The sequence below is a fragment of the Chrysochloris asiatica genome, unplaced genomic scaffold, assembly GCF_000296735.1.
Source record: "Chrysochloris asiatica unplaced genomic scaffold, ChrAsi1.0 scaffold00261, whole genome shotgun sequence".
NCBI lineage: Eukaryota > Metazoa > Chordata > Mammalia > Afrosoricida > Chrysochloridae > Chrysochloris > Chrysochloris asiatica.
In genome coordinates this window covers 2932758-2957584 of record NW_006408779.1, presented here as the reverse complement: position 1 = coordinate 2957584, position 24827 = coordinate 2932758, and the positions used below count along the sequence as shown (strand labels likewise).

General features: G+C 51.4%; 1 protein-coding gene across 1 annotated transcript in view; it reads left to right on the top strand.

Moving 5' to 3' along the window:
• The window catches only part of GALNT9 (UDP-N-acetyl-alpha-D-galactosamine:polypeptide N-acetylgalactosaminyltransferase 9 (GalNAc-T9)), a 147228-nt gene extending 129349 nt beyond the window's left edge, over nt 1-17879 (top strand). Inside the window, exons 7-11 of the mRNA XM_006874067.1 lie at nt 14032-14217; nt 15722-15859; nt 16868-16963; nt 17326-17493; nt 17733-17879. Coding sequence (XP_006874129.1) covers nt 14032-14217; nt 15722-15859; nt 16868-16963; nt 17326-17493; nt 17733-17879 — 735 coding nt within the window. The remainder of the gene's footprint in view (nt 1-14031; nt 14218-15721; nt 15860-16867; nt 16964-17325; nt 17494-17732) is intronic.
• Nucleotides 17880-24827: the final 6948 nt, after the last annotated feature.

Genomic DNA, 24827 nt, shown 5'->3' with positions numbered 1-24827 from the left:
CCAACAATGGGCCAGAACATGGCCACTATTGTAGGAACGGCACAGAACTGGGCAGTGTTTCCTTCTGCTGCACATGGGGTGCACATGAGTCAGAATCGACTCGTCAGCACCAGCAGCAGGGGTGCTCGGCAACTGTGGCGTTTCCTGGCCTGTCCACTCTCAGACATCCACTAGCCTTCTCCCCACTCAGCCCTGGGGTGGCCGCTGTACCCTCCACGCATCGGGAATCAGTTGGGTCCCCCACCTCCAGCAGGAGCAGAACAGTGCCTGCAAGACCCCCAGGACCCACTGTCTGTAAGAACCACTCTCATGACTTCCAGCACTGGGAACTCCAGAATTCAGTCCCCATTTTCCGAACACCATCTTGTTTGGCAAGCGGTTGTCAGCTTCAGCTCACAGCACCCCCACATTCAACAGAAGGAAATCTGCTCAGCCCTGCAACATTGTTTCCGCCACTGCCCATGCGCGGTGCGTGCTTCCGGCCTAGGGACTCATCTTCCTCCGCTAGGTCAGACAGTGTCTATAGCGTTTTCATTGACTGGTTTTTTGGAAATAGATCACCAGACTTTTCTTCCTACTCTTAGTGTGGAAACCCCACTGGAACCTGCTAATGTTTGAGATAACCAGCATTACAGTAACATGCAAACCACCACAGTACACACACTGATGATAGACGGAGTGGGGGGCCGGAGGAGGCCAGAATCCTCCCCTCCCCCAAGGGTGTGTGAGCCTCCTCATCTCCTCTCCCCCCATCCCTTTACAGCTGGGACTCTGAGAGTAGAAAGAATGGACGGAAAGATGTAGAAACATTTGGGGAGGGTCGTTAAGCCACAATTGTGCCTGTCTCTCCTTGGAAGACCGCTTGGAACCTGGGAACATAGAAGGGTTATGAGCAGCCCAGGCAAGTGGGGAGATGGCTCCACGCCCTGCCCTGCAGGGAGGCTGTGCGGCAAAATTAAATGAACTCGAAGCCGGGAGACCTCTTCTATAAAAATGATGTACGGACACCGCTGCCACGCAGACGACAGGCAGAGCTTCACGGCGCGTAATTGTTTCGCTCTCTCCACCTCGTTCCGCGGGAGGCGCTGGCTTTTCAGTAGCGGAGGCACTCCAGAAAAATGTCGTTTTGATCATCGCGGCAGTGTGGAGAAAATGGGAGAAGAGGACAAGAGGAATGGTCACTGCTTTCAGAATCACCGCGGGTAGCACGGGCGGTGAAGGAGGTCGTGCTGCCGCGCGCCCTGGTGTGGGCGGACTCTAGAGCGCAAGGAAGTCTCCCATTCCAGGCACAAGTCTGCTCCGCCTGCAGGGGTGCCTCCAAATACTACCCCTCATTACAATAATGCGGAGCCCTGGTGGCTAGCCCACCAGCCACTCCAGGGGAGTCTGCGCCGCCTATAAAGATTACAGTCTCATGAAGGAACTCCTGGTGTGGCACTGTAGGATCTGCACTGGACTGCAAACTACAAGGTCGACAGTTCAAACCCACCAGCTACTCCTTGGAAACCCTATATAGGGTCGCTATGAGTCGGAACCCACTCAAGGGCACTTAATAACAAAAGCTCTAAATGGGAGGGCGGTGGCTCCATCTAATAAGCCCTGGACTGGAAACCACAAGGGCCCACCAGCAGCACCACAGGAGAAAGACGAGGCTTTCTGCTCCCGCAAAGATTTTAAAAACCTCAGAAACTGTGTACAGGGTCAGTATGATGTGGAACCGACTGGAAGACACTTAACAACAACAACAAACCCCATATACAATCACCTTGAGTCGGAGTCTTCATGACACTGGGTTTGTGTGTTGGGGAGGGGGCCGGTCTACAAAGAATACGGAGTCCTCATGTAAGATGAGGCTTTCTACTCCCGTAAAGATTTACACCCTCGGAAACCCTGTACAGGGTCGCTATGGGTCGGAACCGACTCGACGGCACTTAACAACAACAACAACAACATGTTTCAGTGAAAAAGTCAGCAGTTGTTTGGACCCAGCAGCCACCCCGAGGGACGGAGATGAGGCTGTCTGCCTCTGTGCACATTACAGTCTCGGAAACCTTACAGAGAGCCGTGATGAGTGAGAATCACCTGGGTGACGGTGGACTCAGTTTGCGGTTTTTTGGGTTTTGGTGGCTCAGTGGTCAAGCGCTGGGCTGCTAGCCATAAAGTCGGTGGCTGTTGGAACCCACCAGCGGCTCCGAGGGGGAAGATGAGGCGATCTACTTCAGTAAACACCTTATGGGGTATTTCTGCTCTCCATATAGGGTCACTGTGAATCAGAATCGGCTCCGCGACAATGGTTTGGGTTTAGGGAAGACGCTGACTACCTTTAAACCCTGGCAGCTCACTGGTTAAACTCTCAGCTGCCAACCAGCTTGCTGGCGGTTTGCTCTCTGGGCAGTTTGCTCATTGTGGTTGTCTGCCGCTGTAAAAATTACTGCCTCTGGGGCTCTCTGGGGCAGTTCTACTCTGCCTACCGAGTGGCTTTAAGTTGCAACAACCCAGGTAGTGAGTTTGGGTTTTACAAAAAATGAGCCACACCAAGTAGTATCTGTTATTATATAGACCTTTGTCTTATTTCTGGACTTTAGAAGTAGAACATTCTCAGTATGAAAATGGATGCTGCAGAAGTCAAGCATAAGACAGTCCTTGATGCTTCAAATGGTACACAGCCTCTGTTGTTCCCGAAAGGTTGGAGTCGTGGGTTCTAACCTTTACCTTTACCCTCCACACAGCAACTGGGCCCATCCAGAGATGACTTGGGAGTCAGCCCCTGAGAAGCACACTGCTCTGACACACATGGGGGCACCGTGAGTCGGGGTCAACTCAACGACACCTGGTTTAGTTTTATTTCACTTTCAAGCATAGGAAATGCGCTGGCCCTACAAACAATGCCTGCTTTGTGTTCAGGGAAATTGTCGGATGTTACAACATCAGGTCTTATCTGAGAAGTTGGGAGACTTGGAATTCCACTTTTCAGAGCTTAGATCTGCAGGGTTGGATTGAGGGTCCAGGCGGGGTCTCCCTGCTATGTGAGCGCCCATCCTGGGTCCGTGATCACACATCTCCCCAAAGCTCCCTGGAACAGTCCACAGGAGAGATGGGCGGTCCCCAGAGCCGACCCCTCTAGCAGCTGCAGCCCCAGCGCCCCCTGCCGGCTGTTTCTGTCTGAGCTCGTGAATGGTCAGGAAACAGGCTGGAACTAGGAGGTTCTGAAGGTGCTCTATGAAGAAACACCCTCCGGGCTCAGCTTTGTGGCTAAGACTGAGCCCACACAGCCGCTGGGCCCCTCACGCTGCCTCCATGCTCCCCCCAGTGTTCAGGCCACAAAGCAGCGCTGAGTTTAGACCTGACGGCTCCAGGGGTGCCTTCAAACACCACTTAGACACCCCCTTGTCTTTACCAAAGATCCCCAGTTCTACCCAGCAGGGAAGGACTCCAGGGCATGGACGAGATGGCTAGTCTTCCCATTACTGACCTGTCCAGTTAACGACAGACCCTCAGCTTTCAATCTACCACCCAAGTCTTCATAGAACTTTCTAGAATTCTGAGATTACCAAGGTAACCGTAGAACTTGTGGTCCAAGCCAGGACATGTCTGAGAACAAGGGACCCGCTGTTGGCTGTCACCTCAGATGAGAGGCGTGAACTAGGTTGTCCTGGGCATGCTGGAACGAAGGCCGCCTAGACTTCACAGCTGTTTACTGCTTGCTGTGACATGCAGCTGGCTTACTGACTAAAATGTTGGTGGTTCCAACCCACAGTCATTCTATAATGTGATGGTCGCTTCGATACAGATTTACAGTCCCAGAAACCCCACAGAGAAGTTCTGTTGTGTTCTAGGAGGCCCCTCCGAGAACCGACTCAATGGCAGGGGTTACTATACTCAGGGGTGCCCTGGAGTGAGGGCCACACTGACAGTTGTATTTGCTGAAACAACCTGTTGTTGGTGCCATTGAGTTGGTTCCAACTTGTTGCTGTTGTTAGGTACCGTTGGTTCCGACTCATTTCAACCTTATGGACAACAGAATGAAACGCTGCCCAACCCTAGTTAAGCTTAGCCCCATCGCTGCTATCACTGTACCAGTCCGTCTCGTTGGGGTCTTCCTCTTTTCCGCTGACCTTCTACCTTACCTAGCATGGGATCTCTCTCCAGACATTGGTTCCTCCTGGCAATATGTCTGAAGTATGTGAGATGAAGTCTGGCCAGCCTGGCTTCCAAGAAGCATTCTGTTTGTACCTCTTCCAACACAGATTTCTTTGTTGTTTCAGCAGTCCATGGTACTGTTAATATTCTTCAGCAACACCGTAACTCAAATGCATCAATTCTGTGGTCTACCTGATCCATTGTCCAGCTTTCACTGGCATCTGAAGCAACTGAAAGTACTATGACTTGGGTCAGATGCACCTTGTTCTTGAACACTTTAGATTGGCCTTGTGCAGCAGATTTGCAATGCGTCATTTGATTTCTTGACTGCTGCTTCTGTGAGTGTTGATGATGGATCCAAGCAAAATGAATTATTTGATGCCGTCAATCTTTTCTCCGTTTATCATGATGTTTTTGTTTTTTTTCTCCTTTGGTAATGTTATTTATTAGTCCAGTGGTGACCCTGTATAGAGTTTCTGGGAGTCCTGGTATGGTCCTGTAGGGTAAGCACTGTACTGCTAACCACAAGGTCAGCAGTTCAAATTCACCAGCTGCTCCTCAGAAGCCCTATGTTGTTGTTGTTAAGTGCCGTCGAGTCGGTTCTGACCCATAACGACCCTGAACAGGGTTTCCAAGGCTGTAAATCTTTACGGGAGCAGAAAGCCTCATCTTTTTCCTGCAGAACAGCTGGTAGTTTCAAACTGCTGACCTTGCGGTGCAGAAGCCCTATACAGGGTCGCTATGAGTTAGAACCAACTCAACAGCACATAACAACTTCAGTATAGGGTTTCTGAGAACAGCTGGTAGATTTGAACTGCCAATCCTCTAGTTACCCATTCAGTGCTCACCAGTATAGCACCACACCAGGACTCACTTCAAAATGTAGTGACTTAAAATCGTTTACTTGGCCTGAGTGGGCTACGTGGGCTGTGTTGAGCAGGGCCGTGGTTTTGGTCTCAGCTGGGTTCCTCACCCTCTGTGAGCAGCTGATGCATCGGCTGATCTGGAAGGCAAGCTTGACTGGGACAGTTTACCTCTGTTCCATGTGGTCTTTTAACCCCCAGCGCCTCACAGGCCTATCTTCATGTTACAGGGAGAGATTCAAAGTGAGCTAAGGGCTCTTGGGGCTGGACTGGAAACTGGTCTGGGGCCATTCTAATGCACTCTGTTGGTCCCAGTAAATCACATGCCAGCCCTGATTCTCGGGATAAGGCGGTGAGCTTTAGCAGGTCCCCACTGTCCCCTCAGCTTTGGCTACCATTCATGGCAAGGAGCACTGTTACACAAGTCTCTGAAATTCTTCCCCCAGATCTTCCCTGGGGCTTGCCAGAGGGGAAGAGCCCCGTAGTAACCGTAACCGGATCCCTGCCTTTGCCTTCTGCGGGAGTAAGTTGTTGGTGAATAATCATGCTGAGTCCCGATGCTCAGAGTCTGGGGCGTGGTTCTCCTCTGTCTGCAGAGAGGAAAATTTACTGCCACTATTTGTCTGGAATTTGCAGCGGGGTTAAACTGTTTCCCTTAAAGCTGAGATTTGAGAGCCTGCTAAATGCTCACTTTTGCATCAGCCTCAATCTCCCAGGGAACGCAGCAGGAAGTAATTCTGCCAGTCAGATAATGTATTGGTCCCTCATATCAAAGTATATATTATTGAAATTACAAGGTCATTAACTGTACTGTAACAGAGACGGCTGTTCCTGGAATAGGCAGGGCTGTGGTATCAGGATTTGACCACCTGGTCTGCGGTGGGAATGGGGCCTCGGGAAGAAATCACTATGAATGGATGGGCGGGATATGCTGATGCTGTTCTTCCTGTTCTGCAAGCAGCTGGACATCCAGGATGTTTGTAGAGTGAGTGGGGCTTCCCCACATCGCTGTATACGTCTGAAGCTAATTGTTGTTGTTGTTGATAAATGTTGTTGAGTTAGTTCTGACTCCTAGCAACCCTCTGCACAACAGAACAAAACACAGTCCTCTCCTGCATCGTCCTCAGTCACTGCTGTGTCTGAGCCCTAGGTGGCCGCCACTGTGTCTGTCCAGCTCTTTTTCTCTGACCCCTGACCCTCTGCTTTACCAAGCACTGTGTCCGAAGTACTGAGCAAAGCCTCACCATCCACCTTCTCAAGAGCATTCTGGCTGTACTTCTTCCCAGACAGATTTATTCATTCTTCTGGCCATCTGTGGTGTGTGTACTAAAGATTATTCACCAACAACTTACTTCAAAGGTATCAAGTCACCTTCTGTCTTCCTTATTCATTGTCCTCGTGCTTAAGTATGAGGCAATTGAAAATACCAACTGCAAGCCAATGGTATTCCTGAAGCTCCCGACCTGCTGTGTGTGGGCCACCCAGCAGGGAGGGAATATTCCAGACTCTCCTCTTCACCCTCAGTCATCTGAGGTCCTGGTACCTGATGGAATATCGCTGTATCGCTTCATCCTGTAGGAGCGGAGCTAGGAGAAGAGCCCATCAGCGCTCCCCTCAACTTGCACTGTGTGGGAGTGGTTTCTTCTTTCCCCTCACTGAAGAGATGGTGTGGGGTATCTTTGGGTCCCTTTGTAGATGAGGGTGAGAACCCAGGAGCCGTGATGTCTGGTTGCATTAGCATGAGAAGGGGACAAGATTGTAAAGATGGGCATGAGGGGAGAATCCCTAAATTCATCCTCTCAGCTCAGCACGCAGGGCTGTTTCTAAGATCCTCACACACCCTAAAGCAGCACGAAAGACCCCAGGTCCAGGTTCAGGAAGACTTTTCACCCACATTGTCTCTACTGCACTGCCCAATGGGGTAACCACGTAGCTGCGCAAAATGGGGTGCAAGGTAAGTAACTAAAACAAAACCCGCAGCTCCTCACGCACCAGTCACATACTCTCTGACTGTGTGTGGCCAAGCTACCATATTGGGCAGCACAGATCTAGAACATTCTATCACCACAGAAAGTTCTGAGGGATAGGACTGGTCTTTAAGACTGCTATCAAAGGCCCAAAGGAGATGCCTTTGTCCAGCAATGACCGGTAAAGTGCCCGCTCTGTGCCCAGCTGCGGCTCTGGGCCCCGGGTTAAGGGCAAGCTCCCATGCCAGTAAGGGTAGCGGACACCAGGAAACAGATGAGTCCTTTATCCAGAGGTCATTGCTGCTGTTTTGGGCAGCTGTCAAATCGGGCCCTCGCTCATGATGACCCCACACGCGATGGAACAAAACCTGTGGGCTGGGCCGCCGTGCTCAGTAGGGTTCTAATTGGTTCTAGTTTGAGAAGTAAATCAGCAGGCCTTTTTTCTGAGTCCATCTCAGTCCACAAGTTCTGCTGGAACTTGTTGGGTGACAGGCAAGTGGTAAGGTGGATTGGCTGGGAATCGAACCCTTGTCTCCTACATGGAAGGTGTGGATTCTACCACCCAACCACCAATGCCTTAGGTCACTCACGGTAGTTACATTACTTATATAGCAGGCATTTCCTTGAGCAAGGGCTGTGCTCTCTTAGCGTGTTCTCAGTCTTGTTTGATCCAGGGACCAGTAATCATGCTGGATTTAGTTCTCACAGAAGACCCCAGATGACCAGACATCTGCAGAAGGGTGAAGAGGGTCTCCAATGTCACTGTGAATGGTTTGGGAATGTTTCCTCCCCCATACTCCCTTGTGTCCCCCAGAATCTATCAGATAGTGATGGAATGCCAGCACTAGCTAGAAAGTTCACAGTGCTGACCGTCGGGTAAGCAAGGGTGGACCCCAGGTATAGTCCAGGGTCTGCTTTCTTCCATGATGGCGGTCCCTTTGTAAAAGCAAGATGGCAGACAGTTCCCAATATCCCCCAGAGCAAGGCCTGGGGAAAGAGTCTGCCCTTCTTCAGGGATGCAGGAATATTATGGAAGGAAACGTCACTCTGGATATAGAAGGAAACTCTGGGCGAGCTGCCACCCAACCCAGGTCCTTTGTAGCTACCCCGAGGGATACAGAGAGGGGAGGGGATCTGGGCTGGCCCCAAGGATGGCTGAGTGTGGGAAGGTGGGGCTCAGGTTGACCATCTGCCACATCAGTCTGTCTCTGAGTGCTGAGAGCGTGGAATGAACAACTCCCTCTGGCATGCAGGGAGTCTGACTTTGTCAAAACATGATTTGTTGTTCTAGCTGTGGGGAGATGCCATAAATTATCAGCTGGGAGACTTTCCTCCTGCAGGTGATGGGGCTTTCTGAAGTCTGAGAGGGAGGCAGAGGGGGGACGGAGGACTAACATCACGTTCCCCACAAATTAAAGGCTGGAACCTGTGGCTGTGACCCTTCTGGAATCTCAGTGAGGTCAGCTCCCAGGATGCAGGGCCATTACAAGCTGGGAGAGGTCCAGAGGGAGAGCTGGCCTCCAGAGTGGGGGATGATGTCTGTGGGCCACCTGTCCTATGTGTGGCCCTTAGTTCTAGCAGCTCCAGGACTCTATGCAGTAACATCAGCTGTAGAGGATCTTTCCTCCCGTATCTCCCATACTTTCCATAAATCAGAGTTCTAGAACCCGGGTCTGCAGCACCAGTCCACAGTCACTGCTGCCTTATGGCCACTGTTGAGAAAGAACATGAAGCAAGCAGGACTAAAATGGGGCCTAAACCCCATAGCAAGCCACTGCCGTTGCGTGGATTCCAACTCACAGAGCCCGTACAGAACAGAGGAGAACTGCCCTTGGGGTTTCCAGGGCTGTAAATCTTCACAGAAGCCGACACCTCATCTTTCCCTCATGAAGCAAGAGTTAGCAGCTGAGTACTCACCTCTTGTGCCACTCACTTGATTCCTTTTACCAACCAAAACCAACCCCACTGCTCGGAAGTCGATTCTGACTCGTAGCAGCTCTATTGTTGTTGTTGTTGTTAGGTGCCATCGAGTCGGTACCAACCCATAGTGACCTTATGCACAGCAGAACAAAACACTGTCCGATCCTGGGCCAACTTCACTACTGTTGCCACGCTTGAGTCCATCGATGCTGCCACTTGGCCAATCCATCTCTCTAGGGATCTTCCTCTTTTTCTCTGACTGTCCACTTTACCAAACATGATATCCTTCTCCAGCGACTGGTCCCTCCTGACAATATGTCTGAAATATGAGAGACAAAGTTTGTCCATCTTGGCCTCCAAGGAGCACTCTGGCTGCACTTCTTCCAAAATGGATCTGTTGGTTCTTTTGGCAGTGCATGGCACTTTCAGTATCCTCCTCCAACACCACAACTCAAAGGCATCAATTCTTCTACGGTCTTCCTTATTCACTGGCCAGCTTTCGTATCCATATGAGGTTATTGAAAATACCATGGCTTGGTGAAAGAAAGACCTACAGGAAAAATACAAAACAATAGAGGCAGATGGACTGTTACTACAAGAACAAACAAGTTGTTTGCCCAGGAAACATCAAGGCAAGTGGTCGAGTCCCCTCAGTGCAAACCACCTTCCATGACTAAGACTCAATGGGAATACACGCTCTGATTGGTGACCACGCTTGTCACCGATAAGGGGAAGTGAGGGAAAAACAACAATGAAGTGGCGAGCTAAGTCCTACAATGTGGAGGGTGAAGCGTTCAGCTGATAAAAAGAGAGGGCATGTGCACACGAACACCCACACTTGCAGATAATACCCACTTGACCTGGCTTCAATGACTGGATGATCAGAGCTCAACCAGAAGAAGAAAGAAGAGGAAACAAAGAGTAATCTGATACAATTTGATGAACTTGACCTACACCTATGGAAGCAGTAGGTCAAAAGAGGGAACAAATCCTTACAGCAAGGATCATTCCCACCCCCTCCACACACAGAGTAGACAGGGATGGGCCACTTGCACACTGGCTACCCAAAATGGGGGCAGAGGGCTACAAAGGCAAGAATGACTGGCTTACAAGCTTTCAAGAGGGAACCTAGACCCAGAGGGCCTGGAGGAAGGTAGAATCTCCAGTGAGTAGTATCCAATCTGCCTAGGTGGAGCTGATGAAATGAAATGCAGATGGGTCTCTTGTGATACAATAGTGCATAATTGTTGTCAGGACTGATTGTGAAGGTTGGAAATGTAAAGGTAGAGGTTGTATAGCAAGGAGGGGAGGGAATAACTTTTCAGTCTAGGAGCGGAGGTCCCTAGGGCCATCAACGGAGAAGAGCCCTACCCAGAGAAGCAGTGATGCCTGAGATGGAGGCAGAGACAATGATGTGAAGTGATGGAGCAGCTGGGGACTTTAGATCCAGAGAGGGAGAGTGACTGTGTGCTGAAGACTGGGGCGGGGGATAGTGTAGGGGGCAGGCTTGTAATACATACCCTTTGGTTGGTTGATGATGCATGGAGGGGATTATAACCATGGCAATGATACGATGTACGATAGAATGAATGTAAAACTAATGTTCTCCCATGTAAACTATCATATATATAATTCACAATAAAACACTTAAAAAAAAAAACATCATGGCTTGGGTCAGGCGCACCTTAGTCCTCAAGCTGACATCTTTGCTCTTCAACACTTTAAAAAGGTCTTTGTGCAACAAATTTGCCCAATACAATACATTGTTTGCTTTCTTGACTGCTGCTTCCGTGAATGTTGACAGTTGATCCAAGAAGAATGAAGTCCTTGACAACTTCAATCTTTTCTCAGTTGATAAGAATGTTGTTTCTTGGTCCAGTGGTGAGGATTTTTGTTTTCTTTATGTTGAGATGTAATCCATACCGAAGGCTGTGCTCTTTGATCTTCATCAGTAAATGTTTCAAGTCCTCTTCACTTCCATCATGTAAGGTTGTATCATCTGCATATCTCAGGTATGTAATGAGTCTTCCTCGAATCCTGATGCCTCGTTTTTCTTCATAGAACCCAGCTTCTCGTATTATTTGCTCAGCATACAGGTTGAATAAGTATCATGAAAGCATACAACCTTGTCGCACACCTTTCCCAATTTTAAAACATTCAGTGTTCCCATGTTCTGTTCGAACAACTGCCTCTTGGTCCAGGTACAGATTCCTCATCAGCATAATTAAGTGTTCCGGAATACTCATACTTCTCGATGTTGTCCATAGCTTGTCATGATCCACACAATCACAAGCCTTTGCATTGTCAATAAAGCACAGGTAAACATCTATCTGATATTCCCTGCTTTCAGCCAAGATCCATTGGACATCAGCAATGATATCCTTTGTTCCACGGCCTCTTCTGAATCCGGCTTGAACCTCTGCAAGTTCTCTGTCAATGTATGCTTGCAGCCGTATCTGTATTACCTTTAGTAAAACTTTACTCGCATGCGATGTCAACCCTATGGCACAGGTGAAATGATTCCCACAGGGTTTCCCAGGCTGTTGTCTTATAAGGCCAGACTGCCTCTTCTTTCTCCCATGGAGCAGCTGGTGGGTGGGAACCACTGATGTTGCTGTTTGCAGCTCAGTGCATAATCCACAGCGCCACCAGGGCATGTTGTTAAGTGCCTTCTAGTCTGTTCCGACTCATAGGGACTCTGTATAGGGTGTACAGGGCGTTACTGGTGGGTGTGAAGTGCTGACCTTTCGGTTCACAGTCCAGTCCCTCTCAGTACGTAGAGCATACTTTAGAAATGTCTTTTGTTATTGAAAGTTTACAGTGCAGATTTGCTTTCCAGTCAGCAGTGTAAACGTACGTTGTTTCCTGACACTGGCTGTGGTCCCCACCCCCACCCCCATTGTAACAGCACTCTTCCTACCTCCCCCTGGGACCCCTGTTTCCATTCAGGGAAGGGTTTGTTGGCTATGAAAAATCCCAGAGGGAAACCCACTTCCCAGGAGCAGGAAGGTGCCTAGGACGTCAGCAAGGTTGGGATACATCATGCTTAAAGAAACCAAACCAAGCCCATTGCCAACTCTCCGCAGCCCTGCAGAGACGTGCTCCTTAGAGCTTCCGAGGCTGCAGGGCTATGCAACAGCAGACGGCCTCATCGTTATCCTGAGGAGTAGCTGCTGGGTTTGAACCACAAATCTCGAGGTTAGCAGCCTCGTGCTTAAATCACGGTACCACCAGGGTTCCTTTTTAATATGGCCAGACCCAAAACCAGACCTGCTTCCCTTGGATCACAGTAGCCCTACACAGGGCACCGGCGACTGTAAATCTTTACAGGACCAGAAGTCTTTCCCTCGGCGCAGCTGGGATGTTTGAAATGTCCACCTTGCGGTTAACAGTCCAGTGCTTGTCCGACAGTACCACCACAATGCCTTTTTCATGTCGTCAGTGCCTGTGAAATGATGGCCCACTTTTATCCTATGGAAAGTTTCAAATGTTGATGCAACACCGTTCTGAATGGTGGAGAAAGCTAGATTGCAGGGAGGCTTAGTGTCCAGTTTAACTGCAGGGATACGGAAGTTCAGCCCATCTCTCAGTAACCAACAGTGGCAGCCATGAAGATCTTGTCGCATGGATGCCTGTCTCTGAGCTGGCGCCACACTAGAAGTGGGTGTGTGGTGGGTGGGTCATGCAGACGAAAGACCACGGTTCCAGAGGAAAGGGCCGTGGAGAAACCCTGATGTGAAGTGACGATGACACTGTGTGTCCTTGGGTAACCAGCTTGACCTCTGACCCTCCATTTCCTATCTAACCCATGGGTGGTGGTGAGGCATTGGTGAGATGCGGCAGACAGTATGCAGAGCACGTGGTGGACACACTTAGTGGGCTCCCAAGACGTCTGATTTAGGGGCAGCAAGCTGAATGGAAGGGACTGAACCATGTTTATCAGACCCGCTTGTTCTTGGTGAAACCGGCCTGGTGGGTCCCACCAATATTTTTTCAATTTCCTGAAATGGAACGGATAGACTGACACCAACCAGGTGTAGCAGGCTGTTGTTAAGGGAGTTGTCCACAACTCAGAGTGACCCCGTCTACGAGGGAGCAAAACACCACCAGCTCTGCCTCTTCCTCACAATCACTGGTACACGGTGTTGCTGCCACGGTGCCAATCTATCTCGTATGGGGGTCTTCCTCTTTTTCACTGATACTCCTCTTTACCAAGCATGTGTCCTTCTCTGGGGACTGGTCCTTCCTGATATCTGCCTGAGTTATGAGAGATGAAGTTTCAGCATCCTGACTTCTAAGGAACATTCTGGTTGTACTTCTTCCAAGTTAGATCTGTTTGTTCCTCTGACAGTCGGGGCTATTGTCTAAGTATTATTTAAACAGAACAGTCGGCAAACACTTCAAGTCACTGACGGCGTGACTCACAGATGGCGACCCTCTAGGATGGAGTAGAGCTGCCCTTTTGAGTGTCCAAGGCTGTGACTCTTTATGGGAACAGATGATTGCCTCCTCCACCTATAGAGCAGCTGGTGGGTTTGAACCACTGACCTTGTGATCAGCAACCCAGCGCTTAACTCACTGTGCCTCCAAGGCTTGTAGTACAGAAGTCAGTCAGCTCATAGAAAAGAAAACTATTGTGGGTGATGGTTCAGAAAGTTAAGGGACTTCATTTGCAGAGGAAGCAGGCTGTTTAGACTTGGATTGCATGTTTATTTGGGGTGGTTTGAAGCTGTGTTTGTATAACAAATGCACTTTTTCCTCCTTTGATTGTAAGTTTATTTCTAGCTGTTTGGTTAGGGTTTACAGAGCAAACACATGCTTTCTTAATTAGATGGTAGGGTTCTTCGGATGGCTGGGGCTGGTGAGGAGCTGGTTGCTGGTGGAGATTAACCCCTTGCCTACCACCCTAAACAGAGGGAGCTCTCAGTGGGGGCGTGGAGGCAGCAGTAGGGGGGACTTCCTTCCCCTGACATGTGCCCACTGTGGACAGAACCCCCAGGAACCCCAACATGACTTCCAGGGAAGTGCATCCCAGAATTTGGAACAAGGGGTGGTTTCTCCAGAGACCCCCTGCACTCTGAGCCAGTGGCTGCCACTGGCTGGAGGGGTCCAGACGCCACTGCAGCCCCTTCTCCCTGCAGGTCTGGCAGTGTGGCGGCAGCATGGAGGTGCTGCCCTGCTCCCGTGTGGCCCACATCGAACGGACCAAGAAGCCTTACAACAACGATATCGACTACTACGCAAAGCGCAACGCCCTGCGTGCGGCCGAAGTGTGGATGGACGACTTCAAGTCCCATGTGTACATGGCCTGGAACGTACCCATGACGGTGAGCCGCTGGGGAGCCGCTGACCTGGAGAGAAACTGGACAGCGGTGTAGTGAGGGGGAAGGGTCAGGGTGGGTGCTGGCCACAGGGCAGCCTCAGGGGCCACACTCCACAGACAGCCTCGGGGTCACCTCAGGGACAGCCTGAAGGTCACCTCCCAGGGACAGCCTCAGGGTCACTCCCAGGGACAGCCTTGGGTCACCTCAGGGACAGCCTCGGAGTCACCCCCAGGGACAGCCTGAAAGTCACCCCCAGGGACACTCAGGGTCACCTCAGGGACAGCCACGAGGTCACCCCATGGACAGCCTCAGGGTCACCCCCAGGGGCAGCCTCGGGGCCTCCTCTCCCATGTGGTTAAAAGGGATGAGGGTCCCACTGTGCACAGCACAGCTCTAATTCTCTGTGCACTGAGGTAGGGGGGACCTCCAGCCCTGGAACATCAGGTCCCTGCTGATGGAAACCCCTCCCACGTTTCCCTTGACACTCAGCAGAGCTGACAGGGAATGCTGATGGTTCCACCTACAACCACCACCGAGTGTAAACCCCCCTCCAGACTGAGGCCTTCTGGGACAAACCGGCATCACAGACGCAGTCCTGAGCACCCGTGATGATTCCACCTGTGATCATAGGGAAACCAAGGCACCGAACGGCTCAGTAGCTCCCCCTGCTGTCAGTGCCTGGCAAGACTTAAGTAGCTGCAGCACGGAATTCCATTCAGAGAAAGGACTTTCAGTGACTGAAACTTGGAAGTAGAACCGCAGGCCGTTCCTCCTAGGTGCCTCTGTGTGGACTCCAACCTTTAGGTCAGCCGCCAAGCACGCAGGGATTTATACTTATAACAGAAAAGGTCATGTGAACAGAGCCTGTCCTTGTGTGCAGCTCGTAGATGCTGAGCTTGCAGAGAGACTGTTAGTGCAAACTCCTACGTGCTCACTGCCCCGGTCTCTGAAGAGCGTCATCTGCAGGGGCCTTCCTTGCACCACTCCATAGCCGAGTACCTCTGAGGTCATCATTTCCAACCCCTCGAGGTCATGCTGATACTGCAGGGACCACATGAATCCCATTGTTGGGATAGACTGTCCAACATGGCCCAGGGCCCCTACCATGAATCCATTGTTGGTACATTATCAGAAGGGGCCCAAGAAGTCCACCTTTGTTAGCTTAGACTATCTGGGGTGGCCCAGGAATCCCACCTTTGTCAGGATAGACTGTTGGGTGGCCAAGCCCCCAGGTGAACAAGGACACTCTTATCAGCATGACATCCAAGACCCTAAGATAGATGGTACCTCCCAGGACCCAGTCAGAGCTAGTCTTCCTTGGAATGTACAGGTCTGTCCACCCCAGGCCTGTTTACTGCTCATAGACAGACGGCTGTCTTCACAGTAGACCAGATGGAGGAGCAGGCTCTGGGCCTCCTCAGGGTCCGAGAGGTCGGGTGGGTGCCCATCACAAGATTGTGGCCTCTGCTCATCACACACCCCTACTATCTTGCTTCTGGTGCTGCAGAATCCTGGTGTGGACTTCGGGGATGTGTCCGAGCGGCTGGCCCTACGTCAGAGGCTGAAATGCCGCAGCTTCAAGTGGTACCTGGAGAACGTATACCCTGAGATGCGGATCTACAACAACACCCTCACGTACGGAGAGGTACCGCTCTGTCCCACAGCACCTGCTAGGGTTGGTTACCCTCCCCACGTCCCCAGGCCCTAATGCCCTGCTCCCACACCCTGGACAACATGGGGAACTTTGCTGGAACCTTCTTAAATGCTTGAGTTCAGGGATAGCAGCGTGTCTCGATTAGTCCGGGACTGTAAGTGAAACACCCTGAAATTCGGGCCTAAACTACAAGCGCCAAGTTCTCCCCTTTGGTTGGGCCTGTCCACGCGCCCACCCTCTGCTTCAGGTCAGCTAGGACGGGCTCCCCTGTGGTCTGCAGGCTGGCTGGCTCTTGTCTGGGCCCTCAGTGGTGTCTTGTCCCCAACAGGCTGACCCAGACTTGTTCTCCGGGTCCCCTGAAGCTCAGAACTGGCACACAGAGCAGCCATTTCTGCTGGGCTTCTTGACCAAAGTTAGTGTCAGGGACTGTGTGGCCGCATCTCTGCACCCATGGAGAGTTGTGTGCCGGCGCAAACACAGGGAGACCATTCCTACAGCAGCATGATCGGTGCGCAAAGGCCAGAGCTACCGGCAGACTTGTGTGATGAGTGATGGTCAACTGTCTGCATCCTCATGCCTTCCCTTCAGGGGACACCTCCCAGCCAGCACCCTGGACAGAGGGAGACGCCTGTCCCCCCTCACCCCCCACCCCCGTTGTTCAGGTGACCTCTGAGCCCCATGGGCATCCTCAGCAGAGTCCTGCTTTTGAGGAGGAACCCCAGACGTCAGCCACTGGGACCCTCAGACATTGGGCACAGGGACCCCTAGGCATCAGGGATCCCCCAGACATTAGGCACAAGGATCCCCATACATCAGGAACCCCCAGATATCAGAAACAGGGACCCCCAAACATCCAGCATCTGGGACCCCATACATTGGGCACCAGGACCCCCAGGCTTTCTGAGGACTCTACCCTGGAGAGGGAGGGAAGGGTAAAGACCCCCCAGCCTTGCCTCGGGCTCCTGGAAGAACTGGGCTTTTCTGTGGCTCTGGTCACAGGTAAGAAACAGCAAGGCCAGCGGCTACTGCTTAGACCAGGGGGCAGAAGACGATGACCGAGCCATTCTGTACCCGTGCCACGGGATGTCCTCTCAGGTAGGGTCTCCACCCCCCACCACCCATGGGAGCCCTGAGACTCGAGGGGCATGCACCATGGACCCCTCCTAAGCTCAGTGGGCCATAGTCTGCGGTAGATTATGAGCATGCTCTGAGGGGCCAGCAGTTTGAAGAGACCTTGGACCAACTACTGAAGGCCCGTGCCTCGGTTTTCTCACCCATCAAATGGGTTTGTGTTGGCACTCACTGCTCAGGGTGACGTGAGGGGTAAATTGGGAATATGGGGCTATAAGCAAGGTTCCATGAAAATGGGCTCTGGGTGGGGTGTTCTTAGAGGCTGGTGCCTGCTCACAGCAGCTCGGGGTCCTCACACCTGGCCCTGGTGCCGGCCCCTCCCCCAGCTCGTACGGTACAGCGCCGAGGGTCTCCTGCAGCTGGGCCCCCTGGGCTCCACCGCCTTCCTGCCCGACTCCAAGTGTCTGGTGGACGATGGCAGGGGCCGCATGCCCACCCTCAAGAAGTGTGAGGACGTGGCCAGGCCGGCCCAGCGACTGTGGGACTTTACACAGGTCAGTGGGCAGGGAGGGGCGAGACCCCAGGACCCTCTCCCTAGTCTCCTGCCCCAGCCCCTTCTCTCTGGCTCCTGGGTTCTGTCTCCAGGGACCCCTTTTGGTACCCAGGGAACCAGATGCTGGTAAGATGGGTGGGGTAGGTGGGGTGGGCAGACAGGACCTGGTCTTCATGAGCAGCTACCACAGGGCTCAGGACACCACAAGGCCGTGGCCCACCTGACCAGCTCCTCCTGCAGGGTGGCCCCATCGTCAGCCGAGACACTGGCCGGTGCCTGGAGGTGGAGATGGCCAAGGACGCCCACTTCGGGCTGCGGCTGGTAGTGCAGCGGTGCTCGGGCCAGAAGTGGGCCATCAGGAACTGGGTCAAGCATGGACGCCACTGACCGCCGCTCGCCCTCCCTCCGCACAGCGCAGAGCCCTGACCTTGGAGGCTGTAGGGCCTCAGAGCAGTTAGGCTTGTCCTGGGACGTCCAGTAGGCCCGGCCAGTAGCCTGGATGCCACCTCTGGCCCAGAGCCACGTGCCTTTTCCTTGGTGTCTCCTGCCTGACTGACAGACATCAGCAGTCTGCACGTAGAAGGCCCTGTACTTCCCACTCCTGCAACCATGAGAGGGGAGCTTAGGTCTCCTTGCAGAACTGAGACCCGTCAGCTGGCTCAGTCCTTGCTCACCAAGTCCTTGTTCTTGGAATGGCTTACGTTAAAGAGGGCAGGAGCATGGCCCAGAACTCTACGGGCTGGAGACAGAATGATTAGTGGACATCCACGCCGCCTGGAGACACCGAGCTGTGGCTGCATTTACGGTTCCTTGGCCGGGGTCTGGACCATCGGTTCTTGGGTGGGGTCCCTGTCGTTCCGGGTCACCCAGGCGCCCAGGCCCTGGCTAGCTTGTTGCCCAGCAGCCATCCACTGGGCAGGGCCAGCTGTTTCTGTAAATAAAGTTTTATTAGCACCTGGCCATACCCATTTGTTTATGGATCACCTCTAGCTGCATTTGTGCTCAGAGGCAGTGAGCAGAAGTTGTCAGAGACCCTACCGCCTCCCCGCCAGGCCCACAAACATAAATAGTTACTATCCTGGCTGCTGGTGGAGTTGGTTCCAACCCATAGAGACCCTGTACAGGGTTTCCGAGGCTGGAAATCTTTACGGGAGCAGAAATCCTCATCTTTGTCCCGCGGAATAGCTGGTAGTTTCGCTGCTGACCTTGCAGTTCACAGCCCAATTCGTAACTGCTATGCTACCAGAGAGGTCCAAGCATTTAGCCTCTCGGCTGCCAATTGAAAGGTTGAAGGCTCAAGTCCACCCAACAGCACCTTGGAAGAAATGCCTGGCAATCTACTTCCACAAAGTCCCAGCCTTGAGGACCCCACGGAGGCCAGTCCCAGCCATGAGGACCCCACGGAGGCCAGTCCCAGCCATGAGGACCCCGCGGAGACCAGTCCTGCTGGTCCCAGCTATAGGAGTCCTTGTTTTCTTGGTCCTAGGTGACCTATCCCATTATGCCCATGCCCGGGCCCCTGCTCCCCTTGGGTGCACTGCAGTGTGAGGAGGCGGGGGCAGGGCCCTCTCACTGCAGCCAGTCTCCCGCTGAAAGCCAGGTCCAGCCTCAAAGGAAGAGGGGGACACTGATAACCACAGTCTCCGCCCCAAGTAGGAGCTTACACCTCTCCCCGGACGGACACGTGGGCAGGAAGTCCCCAGGTTCCGTCCCACAGCCTCCTGCTCTCAGTCTTGGGACCTTGGGTGTCCAGTAGGGGACAGGATGGGTGAGTTACCCAGGGCGCTGGGCAGGGAGGTGGGGTGTAGGGGAGGACTGCCAGCCCCCTGGGCCCTGAAACCTCTCCCTGTGGTCAGTAGCTCTTGGTACTCCGGTGCAGCTGGAACAAAAATGCCACAAGGGGGCGCTGTAACCACCAGAAATTTCCTCTCCGGTAGTCTAGGAGGGCGAGTGCGCCAGCTTTAGAGAAAGGCGCCTTAATCTGTCAGCTCTGTAGAAGGTACTAGGTCTCTGGGCCTGGCGTTCCTGGGAGATCTCCATGTGTCTTGGCACCAATCTTTCCCTGGTTCTGGCAGCTTCTCAGCACAGGGACCCTGGGTACGAAGGATGCGCCCCTCTTCCAGCTCTTCTTCCTTGGTAGTTGTAGGTCCCTGTGATCTCCGCTCACGTGTTTAATATCTCATTTATATCTCCAAAGAGATTCACTCAAGACACAGCCTAACCCACAGCTTGTCCCCGATCCCAGTGATATTATAACCGGCTGCCGTCAACTTGGTTCCAACTCTTAGCAGAATCCTTGCAATGAGCCCACCCACGCCGCAGGACACAAGGAAAAGCTGATAAACGGATTCACCTCTCCCTTCCACTGCTGAACACACTGCTGATTCCGGAAGGTGGACCCATCCACTGCCCAACCTGTCAGGGCCCAGAGCCGGCCTGACTCCCTCGACTTAGGAGAACAGGCGGACGCCAAGCTCCCGCACACCAGGCGAGCCTCCTTCTCACACAGGGGTATCTTCTGACTCCGCTAGGTCTCCTGGGGCAGATTCTGGGTGCTGGAATTGGAGAGGGGGTGGCTGGGTTTCAGCTCCCCGCCTCCAGGCAGGTATTTCTGCTCTCTTCCGTAGCCACAGCAGGCAGCCCATCCTCCAGGGAGACCGGGAGTCTGGTCCGGATAGGGAAATGGGGTGGGGGTGATGGCAGGTGGGGCCAGGAGTCCCGGACCCTGAGGGGCATTCTTCCAAGATTTGGAGGCAGCAGCTGTTCTAAGCTCTTAACCTTGAAGAAGAGAAGGAAACCAACAGATGCTTGGACTCGGAAGGGCAGGTGTGAGATTTTGGGGACCTGTCTTTAGGGGTTAGACAGAGGGGCGTGTTGGAACACATGTTCTCCTCCTGCCTGGGGGAGAAGCAGCAAGTCCACATTGCATGGGTTTCCTTCCCAAGTCCAGCACCCTGCCAGCTGGGTTTCAGAGTCCCTGTCCCCGCCTCCTTCCAGTGTGACCCAGGCCCCTTGTTTTCTGTTGTCATTAGAGCTGTTACAAATTCCAATGTCCCCATTCCTGGAGGAGGATTCCAGCAGCCCCAACACAGATCTCAAACTGTCCTCTTTCTATTTCAGACTTTGCCAAAGTTTTCAGAGCATGATGGCAGAGGGTGGCACCCCAAATGTCAGTCCCTACCCAAGGGCTGGCCCCGGTCCCCAGGCTTCCAGAAGTTTCCAGGTGAAGCCATGCAGAGCACCACTCATTAGCATGTTGAGCTTGTTGCCTTGAAACGGGAAATGTCGAAGGTTCCGACTTCTGGGTGTTGCCTGTGTTATAATTCATTAGGCAATTTGACAGTCAAGTCAAAATCTGTAGGCCGAAGCCCACACAGGCTCTTGTAGGAAAGTTGACACCTAGAAAATTACTCCTCAGGATTTCGACAAGTCTCCCAGCCTCCTGGGAGGTGGGCAGTGTGCCCATGTTTTGGAAATGTACCCGAGCCTGCTGTGTCTTACCGTTCATACCTTCTAGACGATTAGGAATCCCTCGTCCCCAGCGGTGCCTATCCTCTCCCCAGGCATAACTGAGCTGTAGCAAACAACCATCGTACTCTGTCAGTTTGTTATATGTAGGGGTTTACGTGTGGCTGTGATCTTGGCAGCCTTGTCACTGGGATTTCAGACACCGTCAGGGTTGTCATTGTTGTTGCTAGATGCCATCGAGTCAGTACCGACTCCACCAGCCAAACACCATGGAGCTTCCCGACTAAGACACACTAGAGGGGGAAACCGGCCTGTGAAAACGTTATGAATAGCAGCCGAATAGTGTCAGATAGAGTGCTGGAAGATTAGCTCTCTGGGTTGGAAGGCACTTAGAATAAAGACTAGGGAAGAGCTGCCTCTAGCTGAGGCAAAGTGAAATTTCAGAACCTTACTTTGCTGATGTGGCACGTCTCTAAAGGAGAAGAAACAAGTGCAAACACCCATTAGTAATCAGAAGATGGAATGTACTAAGTTTGAATCTAGGAAACTTAGGAGTCATCAAGAATGACTGGAGCACATAAAGATTGATATTGCAGGCATTTTAGTGAGCGGAAATGGGCCAAAATAGTATTGGCCATTTGGAACCTCACGATCATCATATGTGTTCCTGTGCCAGGAATGACAGATTGAGGTGGAGTGACATTCCATTCATCATCAAAAATAACTTTCAAGATGCACTCTACAGTATAACGCTGTCACTGATAGGATAATCTTCCTGTGCCTACCAGGCAATACCACTCTTACTCAGATTTACAAACCAACCACTAATGCCAAAGATGAAGGAAAGGAATATTTTTACCAGCTTCTTCAGGCTGAGATTAATCACGCATGCAATCAAGATGCTTTGATAATTACTGATGATTGGAATGCGAACGTTGGAAACAAAGAATTGGTAGTTGGAAAATATGGTCTTGATGACAGAAACAACGCTGGTGAGCACATGATAGAATTTTGCGGAAGCAAGACCAATGACATTCATCTGTACGAATTTTTGGAGAGCACATGATATAATTTTGGGGGGCAACACCGATGACTGTAACTGTGGACTTTACCAGGTGGAGCACACAGGGATCAAACTGATGCATCTGTGGACAAGACACTCGAGAAGCTTGAGATAACGAATCAGAACAAGATCCACTGTGGAGCAGCCTATCAAATGCTCATATGCAAATTCAAGTTGAAGCTGAAGAAAATTACAAGTCCACAAAGCCAACCTATGACGTTGAGTATGGTGGTGGTGATATAGAGTCAGTTCCAACTCATAACGACCCTGTACAGGGTTTCCAAGGCTGTGAATCTTTACGGGATCAGACAGCCTCATCTTTCTCCCGCGGAGCAGTTGGTGGTTTTGTTCTGCTGACCTTGATAAAACAGCCCGACTCGTAACCACTACGCTACCAAAGCTCCTGGCCTTAAGTACCCATCACCTGAGTATAGAAACCATCTCAAGAACAGATCTGACACATTGAACACTAACAACTGAAGACTGGATGAACTGTGGGATGACATCAAGGACCTCACACATGAAGAAAGCAAAAAGTCATTAACAAGAAAGACAAGACCAAAACAGATGCCAGAAGAAACTTTGAAATTTGGTCTTAAAAATAGGGTAGCTAAAACAAGTGAAAGAAATGGTGAGTTGAACAGAAAGTCTCAAAAGGCTGCTCAGGAAGGTAAAATAACGTATTATGATGAGATGTGCAAAGACCTGGAATTAGAAAACCAATAGGGAAGAACATGCTCAGCATTTCTCAAGTTGAAAGAACTGAAGTAAAACCCAAGCCTTGAGTGGCAGTACGTATTGAAGAATGAAGGCAAAGCTACCACTTTGAGGACGAAGATGTGCCTACCTCAACCCACGGTATTTTCAGTCACCTCGTATTCATATGAAAGCCGGACAATTAGTAAGCAAGACTGAAGAAAATACAAGCCTTCGAATGATGGTTTTGTTGAAGAATACTGAATATGACATGGACCTCCGGAAGAACAAACACAATCTGTGTTAGAAGGAGTACGACCTGAAAGCTCCTTAGGGGTGAGAACAGCGAGAGTTCTGGACATGTTATCAGGAGGGGCCAGTCCCTGGAGAAGGACACCGTGTTTAATGAGGTAGAGGGTCAGTGAAAAAGCGGAATATACTCCGTGAGCTGGATCGACACAGTGGCCACAAAGTGGGGGACCAAAGATGACAGTGACTATGAGGGTGGTGTGGGGGTATGGGGCCAGGCGGTGGTCCTTCTGTTGGTCTCAGGGTCTCTATGACTGGACAGCATCTGGAACAATAACAAATACCCTCCTTCATGAAATACCGTGTGGAGCGTTCTCATTTTCTTAATTCTTCACTTGTATCATGAATTAAATTATTTCACCCCAAAATATGAAGTTCCAAACTAAGGTTCTCTTGTCATGTTGGTGTGAGCATACTGGAGAAGGCTGAGGCCTAGCCCTAGTCCTTTCCCAGTAGCACCTTACAAAGGGGAAAGTATTTATCAATGTAAAATGTTAATCTCATTTCATTCCTCCAATAATCCAAAGGAGTACTGAAACCGGGCTGGGGTCAGTGAAACAACTTGGCAAAAGGCACACCCTTGCATGGGTCAGATCAGAGCGACAGGTCACCCCCAGATCTGCCTGACCCCAAACTCACGTCTGTTCCACCCTGCCTCTCTGCCTGGTGTGTTTTCCTTTTTTAGACTACAGTGTGTGTTGTAACTGGCCACAATACAAGCAAACAGAATTGAATAAAACATAATAGCAGGCTAGCTTCTATCATTAATTCAATTCTAAACTGGCTATGCCGCAAATTCAGAAGAAAAAAAAAACCCACGCCATTTTGCTAAAACGGCTCGTTTGTAACCAAGCCTAATGACTGGAGCTCCGGGAGGGGCTGTTTTATAGAGCAGATGCTACTAAAGAAGGCGGGGAATGTGCCACTTGGGTTTCTTTCTTTCCTTTTTTTTTTTAATGGTCTCTTTTTTTTTTTTTTTCTTTACTCTTGATAGAGATATTGCACATCAGAATTTAATTTTGCCTAATAAAAATGGTCATTGCCCCGATGAATTTTCATTTATAGCTCGGTTGCCTGCCTGAGTCACTCCAGGGAAAAGGTGCCATGATGTGGGTTCGGCCCTGAGGTTTGGACATCCCAGACACCTGGACACAGGTGGGTAAGGCAGCCCCATAGGGCCCCCAGCTGGGACCCAGCCTGGTAGGTGTTGGCCAGGTTCAACAGCGTCAGGATGATTTCTGAGAGTGGAGACCACCACCTGGTCTCATTCATGAGCAAGTGTTATCTACAGGTGAGGCTTCAGTGGTACACAAACTCCCAGGGAGGGAACCACTGACCCCAGGGGTGTGGGACAGCTAGCTTTGTGAAATAGCCATGACCTCAGGAAGGAACCCGACCGACATGCCGGGATTCCTTACTGCCGGCCACTTACTTACTGTGTGGCTTTGAAATGATCATTCTTCCTGTCTGAATCTTAATTCTTCAGACATGAAAACTAGACAAGACCGATGACCATCAGGTCAACTATGACTTATGGTGCCCCCGTGTGTGTCAGAGCAGAACTGTGCTCACAGGGTTCTCAGGGGATGATGTTTCATAAGTAGATTCCACTCATGTTGTCCCCGTGTGTGTCAGAGTAGAACTGTGCCCCACAGGGTTCTCAGTGGACGAGTTTTCATAAGTAGATTCCACTCATGGTGCCCCGTGTGTGTCAGAGTAGGACTGTGCTCACAGGGTTCTCAGTGGATGGTTTTCATAAGTAGATTCCACTCATGGTGCCCCGTGTGTGTCAGAGTAGA